The sequence below is a fragment of the Podarcis muralis genome, chromosome 6 (assembly GCF_964188315.1).
Source record: "Podarcis muralis chromosome 6, rPodMur119.hap1.1, whole genome shotgun sequence".
Classification (NCBI taxonomy): Eukaryota; Metazoa; Chordata; class Lepidosauria; order Squamata; family Lacertidae; genus Podarcis; species Podarcis muralis.
Window position 1 is genome coordinate 46,148,002 of NC_135660.1, and position 7,388 is coordinate 46,155,389.

At 40.4% G+C, this 7,388-nt stretch overlaps 1 protein-coding gene across 1 annotated transcript in view; it reads left to right on the forward strand.

Annotated features, from left to right (window-relative positions):
• The window catches only part of SORCS3 (sortilin related VPS10 domain containing receptor 3), a 410,327-nt gene extending 403,169 nt beyond the window's left edge, over positions 1–7,158 (forward strand). Inside the window, exons 26-27 of the mRNA XM_028730338.2 lie at positions 2,052–2,212; positions 3,134–7,158. Of these exons, the coding sequence (XP_028586171.2) occupies positions 2,052–2,212; positions 3,134–3,198 (226 nt within the window). The 3' untranslated portion in view covers positions 3,199–7,158. The remainder of the gene's footprint in view (positions 1–2,051; positions 2,213–3,133) is intronic.
• The last annotated feature ends 230 nt before the right edge of the window (positions 7,159–7,388 follow it).

Here is a 7,388-nt window from a genome sequence, read left to right on the forward strand (position 1 = left end):
TAGATGCAGCAAAGTCAATTAATGGAAATACTCACTTCACTAAACATTCACATTGTTCTGATGTGCTTCAGTGCACTTTTCCTTCCCTGTCTGCTGCTACTTCTCAGTGCCCCTCCTTCCGTCTTGTGTGTCATTAGCCATCACTACTGTTTAATCTTATTGGCTGAGATAACTCATAAGATTTGTTTCTTGGCAGCTGTGATGTCAGCTGTCAGCTGTGTCAGGGTCATCAGCAAAATCACAATTAATCCAGCCACTGAATTAATACAAAAATGCTACAGTTAATCCAAGGAAATGGAGCCTGTTAGCCTGGCTGTGGGTCTCCTCTCACAAAGGGTCTCAAGAGAGACAGAAACTCATCCGTGACAGATCTTGGAGAAGCCACATTTCTTTATTTTGTTCTCTCCTCCCCCCCCCCAAAGAATTACAGCTGGCTGCTACCATAGGATGAACCCCCTGACACAACCCAGTTTTTTTCAGCTGCTTGGGGAATTTCTGGTCCCAATACCTCAGGACCCCTCCCTTCAGCCCCGGTCTGGGGGGAAATAAACAAAGAGAGAAGTTTTCTATTTATTTCTCCATAAACCTTGTGAAATACTCTTAATACAGAATGGGTAGCTTTAGACCCATGTAGTTGAGCACGTAGGAATTTCCAGTGGGAATTTCCAGAGAATTGCCTTTTAAAACCAATGAAGCCAAGTGTAAAGGTACAAATAATTTGGGAAAGAAGATGAGGAGGAACTTAGCTAGTTACATGTTACTTGCTTGAATAGTTTCTTAGGTTTCAGAGCAAGTACAGAACACCTGGCAAAAAAGATATTCTGAGAGGGCACTTCTTTTGTCACCTGGCCAGATGGGTCCAAGAAACAAAAACTGGGGAAACCCCACATTTTTTGTGGGAAGTTGAGACCAGTAAAAGCCACACCTCACTGTAGACAGTTTGCTCTTTCATCGAGGTATGAGATATACTCTGATGCCAGTCAGAAATTATTTGGGAGGGCTAGGCTGTGGTCAGCAGCCTGCAGAGAGTCAGGAGCTGGAAATAGAGCAGAGTCAAAGAGAAATCAGGATGTGGGAATGGAGGACAAGCCACGGGACTGTTGGTCAACAGCTGGACTTTAAAATGGCATGAGAGGGTGTTTTACTGGATGCATTTCATGACATGGGAAAAGAAATCTCTTCTTCTTTTTTTAGAAAATGGCCTTTCAGATTATGATGCAGAAATACTGGAAATCTAACTGCAATAGAAGCATTTGTTTGAACTTTTGCTATTTTTACTTGATGTTATTTTTATTAAATGTTATTTTTGTGATTGTAGGTTTTTAAAATTTTAATGTTGTATTTTAAATTGTTGTAAGCTGCTTTGGGACCTCAGGGTGACGGGCAGGTAATGGTAAAATAAGAATAAAAATAAGAATAATATACCCCACTTTTTTGTTATTTTACTTGTGATAGAACATCATTTTCAGCTTTCAGCCTGCCCGAGCTGGCTGCCTGGTTCACATTGTATGTATTGAATCTGTGAACCGCCCTGAGAGACCTCAGGGTATAGGGCGGTATAAGGTGGTATATAAATTCGATTACAGTGATATCTTGGTTCTTGAATTTAATCTGTTCCGGGAGTCCATTCGATGAATTTAAAGTGTCCCGAAACGGTTCAAAAACCAAGGCGCGGCTTCCGATTGGCTGCAGGAGCTTCCTGCACTCAACTGGAAGCTGTGGAAGCTGCGTTGGACGTTTGACTTCCGAAAAACGTTTGCAAACCGGAAGACTCACTCCTGATTTGTTTGGGAGCTAGGCCGTTCGACTACCAAGGTACCACTGAATATTATTATTATTATTATTATTATTATTATTAAATAGATTCCTGTTCAATGTCGGCCAGGCATCCGCACTAAGATTTTATAAGTGTAAATTATATTCCTGTCATGCTTTGTTCCTCTGGTTTTTGTGGTATAATATATAATATTCACTGTTGAGGAGGCAACTGTTACTGTAAATCGGGAAGACCATCTCAATGAAAATCTATTTTATTCCCCTGTTTAACGTAGGAAAATCCCATGGATTAACATCTATGCTCAAGTCCAGCATGACAAAGAACAGGAAATGATTGGTTCTGTCAGCCAAAGTGAAAATGCCCCCAAGATCACTCTGAGTGAATTCACAGACCCTGAAGAACTCATGGACAAAGAGCTGGACACACGGGTTATAGGTAAACGGCCTGCCTCATGCTCATTAAGAGTCCTCTCTGGCCCTTGTCCTCTGCCATGAGTGAATGCATGTTGCTGACACTGAGTGGTATTCAACTAAGTTTTGCTCAGAGTTGATTCACGGAAATCAATGAGCTGCAGACCTTAGTTATATGCACCCATTAGCTGTCTCTGCATGAGGAGTCATCATGAGAAATATGTTAGATCACGGCTGAATATTAGAATGTTAATTCTTTCTGGAGATTTTAGTGGCTCAGCTATTTGCAGATGCATAGACATTGGCAGGCTAATTTCTGTAACTGATGCATAGGGCAAATGAGGAGGGATGAAATAGTACAAGAAGTTAAGATACCCTAGGGTAGCAGAGTTTGGAGCAGCAAATGGGAACAGACAGGCCCCTTTAGGGGAAAGGGCACAGGGGGAAAAGAAAATGAACAAAAGAAGAGGAAATGCTTCCATCTTCTCTTCTCTACTGCAGTCTGGTGATAGTACAATTCTTGTGTTACATGAGGTGCCTAAAATATTAAGCAGTAGTCTAATCAAAAGGGGCACTATTAAATCATCCTGCATGCTCCTTGAGGTCCACTCCAAGGTCACCAAGCACAGAGTGTTAGTGCTTTGTGGAACTTTCTACTGAAATCAGTCAGTCAATGGTGTTAAATTTTAGATGCCTCATTAAGATTTTTTCCTTCCAACATTTTTTTCTGGTGTAACTCCATTGTGTGTACCACTGGTCACTATGAATTAACTTGTAGACTTAATTGTTTACTGTGTACACTGCTTTGACATTTTTGGGTGGGATTTTGCTGGAAGGAAGAGAAGGCCCCTCGATTATACACCATGGCAAAGAAGGAAAATCTATGCCACAACGAATATCCATATTTGGTGACCTCTATTAATTCTTCCATTCTCTTTTTTCTTAGGGAGCATCTCAACAATCTCCAACAGTGAAAGCACAAAGGAAATACCCAACTGCACTAGTGTTTAATACCAGGAATACCACTTTGACTACAAAATTTCTGAGTTTTTATTTTTAATTAATATTATTATTATTACAAAGAAAATTCTATGTCATAATGATGACTATTATTATTATTAGGGAGGGAGGGGCGCAGAATGTGGTTTTCTTTTTTCTTTTTTTGGTGTTATTTTGTTTTCTGGGGCCACATTCATAAATTCAGTTTTTGGAAAACTGTATAATAGAAGAAAAAATACAAGACTTAATGGAAACTAGAAATAATATAACCCTGAACTTAAATTTTTGGGCACATTCTCTATTTCCCCTTTCAGAAAATAATTGGGCTACTCTGCCAGTGGCAGTCTCAGAAGGTTATTTAATTGTTCATACCAGACTTGCTCCTGTAGAATGAATGCAGGGTTCTATTCTCGCTTGACACCCTGTTGGATTCAATCAACTGAGTATATATATATACATATATATATAATATCCTGTATATCTTTTAAAATGGGGAATAACAAAGCCTTCTGAAGTTGACTCCTTAGATTCTCATGAGGGTGGGCAGGCTGCACAAAATGACGGCTGGCACATCTGACCAAGTTTATGAATGAGGCCCTTGCTGGTGCATGTTGATACTGTTGGTATTGAGGAAACCGATGGCATACTGTAGATAATTACCATGTAAATACCTTTTTATTTCTTGATAAATAATTTAATGTTTAGTAAAAGATAAATTTAAAACGAATAAACCACACTCACCCACACACCTTCACACCCACATGAGAAGTTCACTGGGGATCTGCAGCGAGCAGCTGTGTCACATGGGAGATCTGGACGCGTATCAGTTGTCTGTCATGTTTAACTCTTTCCTCTTTGTGTTCAGTTGACACTGGTAGGGACCTGCAAAAAGAAGGCAATATATCTGGGTTGAGAACACTTCAGAATTCAATACAGTCAAGATATTGTTTCTTCCTCAGAAGCAGGAGTGTAGAGCTTGGAATGAGTCTAGCTTAGAAACACTATGCTGAGTCCATTATATTCCCAGTCTATTTAACAGGCTGTGCAAGAAAATATGCTTCAGTTTGAGCAGATCAAATAATTGTGGCATCAATGTTGGGTTGCATTCAGTGTTGGATAGTATCCAAGATTTATGCTTGTGCTCCACCCACTTTTCCTCCCCCTGCACAACTGCTAAATCTGTTTTGGATTTCCCCTCAACCCTCCAGAGCAGATTTGGGGAGGGCACAGGGCATGTGTGGGAGAGGAGAGGGGATAAACTTCTGCTGCACAAGCATAAATCCTTGCACTAATGAAATCGGTACAAAGGATTTTTAACCTTTGGTGTTGCTCCTGTTACAGTCCTGTTTGATTTTTAATCCTCTAGCCTCCCCAAAATTTCTCCTGACTAGTCTTAGTTACTAGTGACATGCATTTAGCACACAGCCATTTTACTGGACTTCCAGTTTCTGATTCGGCAAATGATGGTGGTGGGGATGATGGCTCTCTGTGTTGGTTGTGTCTAGTATTTTTAGTTCTTAGCAGCAATCCAGTGAAATCCATATGAGATCAGAAACGCCAGCTTTTGAAAAATACCATGGCGTATTATTATCCTCAATCTGAATAGCCTTGAGAAGTAATGGGACAATGTCATTAGGATTTACAGGTGGCGGACTTTTTCATTGTAGTAAAGTAAATGGCAGTTGTATTCCTGGTGAAGCAGTTTTTGATGATATTAATGGTGCTATTAATGATATTAATTATGCCTGATTACTTAACTAGTCTGAAATCAAGACTGTGCAGTAAAAAAAAGTCCATACAATGGATGAACCATTCAGAAGAGGGCCAAATTGGTCATGGTGTTGGCAAATGTAAATCAGCCATGAGGATTTTCATCATATCTGTAAAGGAACCATTTCTCCCAACTTCCCTTCAGTCTCCTTCCAAAGCAGCTGTATTTTAAAGCCATGTGCCCCTCTGGGGCTCCACAACTATAGAGCACTACACTGAAAGAAAAATAGCTCAGCAATGTGGTTTTAGGTAGAAAACACAACTGAAGGAAGTATTCAATAGAATAAAGGTGTCATCACTGTGGCTTCCTCAACCTCTTACCCCATAACACTCAAACCGTCACCCATGAAAGGGGGAAAAAATCTCTAAAAGTAAAACCTTATCCTAAGACAATGAAGTTCTTGATAGAATCAGATGCTGAAAATATAAGCAATTAATGTGGTCATTGCTCCTATGACCTTAGTAGCAATATAGCAGCCAGGTGATCAACAGTTGAAGCTTATATTGGCTTGAAGATACACATGATTAATTTCTGCCTGATGTTAAAAACTCTGGAAAACTTGCTAAGAAAAAAGGGGTGACATTATTTAATGGTAAGGGTTTTATAAGATTTAGGAGATGAAACACACATGGGTGTAATCCTATACATACTTATTTGGGAGGAAGTTCTGCTGAACTCAGTAGGGCTTATTTTAATAGAGATGCTTACAGTTATTGTTTTGCTTTCTTCCTCCATTAGATGAGCTTGAAAAAGTCCTAGGCGGGTAGTGGATTTCTGCAAATATATCTACTCTCATTGTCATTTCAGGCCCAGAATGTTTCCATTCATTCCAGGGACTCTGAAGCCTAAACATATCCTCTTAATTGGACAGCAGATTTATTTCCATGGGGTGCTGAGTCTTAAAACCAGTCATATCCTGGAGTCATATTCTTAAGCTCATCAATTTAATTAAATGGGACAGCCCTTATTCATTTTAAATGAGCTCCCTATCATTTAATTTGTTCAACATTCCAGAACAGGATCTCACACACCACCTTTCCAGGGAATGTTGAAAAAGTCTGTGATACCTCTAGGCAGCTAGTTTATGGTTTATCCAAAACAATAGCCATAATAGGGATTGGAAAGAGAGCCACTATGATGGTGTTTTGAAATGCATGCTCTGCAAGATCTTGCATTATGTGACACCACTGGTGGCAGTGCTGGCAGTGGCAATGGGGCAGGTAGGGCCCCCAAGTTTCTGCCACCTGAAACAGCGGCTTCACCTGCCTCATGGCTGTGTCAGCTCTGCCCTGTTCTCTATTGTTTATTGGCTTTGAGGTTTTTGCAATAGAATAACCCATCCTCTTTCTTCCCAATTATATAGTTGCTGAATCCCTTCCCCACTTCCTGCTCCAGTCACTGAAGTGTGCTAAGTTCTGTGTCCAAACAATTCTCTGTTGCAGCTTACACCAAAACTGATTTACCTATTCTGGAAGTATAAAGATAGTGCAATGCTATACATTTTAACTCAGCCCATTGATTTCAGTGAAGCTTACTCCCAGGTAAATAGGTATAGAGATTGCAGCCAAAGAAAAAGGAGAAAGATTACTGTAGGGCAGAGAGAGATAAATCAGCCTATGATTGTGGATGTCAAATGGTTAGCCGTCTGAGGAGACAGAAGGCTATGTTCTCTTGCTGGCACTTACTAAGTCATGATACTTTAATCCCCCTTGTTTGGACTAGGTGTTGCATGACATCTTGCCTTCCAGCCCTAAAGACCTCCCCCCCATCTGTGCGGCCTGAGTTTGACTCAAGTGCTGCGTTCACTATGTGTTGTGCCAGCCTTGGATACAAAGCAACTCTGCCTAATCCTGCTCCAGTCAGGATGCCAGGGGCAATATTAACCCAACTTATCAACCTCTCATGGAGTCTTTCACCGAACACAACTTGGCCAGAATGACAGAATGGAAATCCAAATCCTCTGTTGTTGGAAGCTGGCAAACTGGCCCTGTTCCCTACCCTCCTTTCATTTCGAGATTTAAATGAGACAGACAATTGCAATACTTATTTTAAATGAAGTAAGACAAATGCATGAGTCATATATATATACATAAGTACATATATACTGTTCTTGGTTTTATTGTTCCATTTGAATATTTCTACTGTAAAAAAAAAGGCAGTGGTTTTGAAATTGTTGAAAATAAATGTATTTTTGTACATCAGAGCTGCCAGTTTGCATTCTTTTGGTGGCTTCTGGTTGGTGGGGATGCTTCATCTTGCAGAAGAGCCTTCCCTGTCTCTGCATATAGGTTCCATTGCTACATAACATGCTTCACCCAGCTGTGGTAGGACAGTGGAGCAGAAGTCCATGGGTCCTACTCAGTAGAATGAACAGGAGGGAATCCAAATGCAGCACAGCTGGCTTGCCACATTTTGAAGTAAGTTAAGGAAT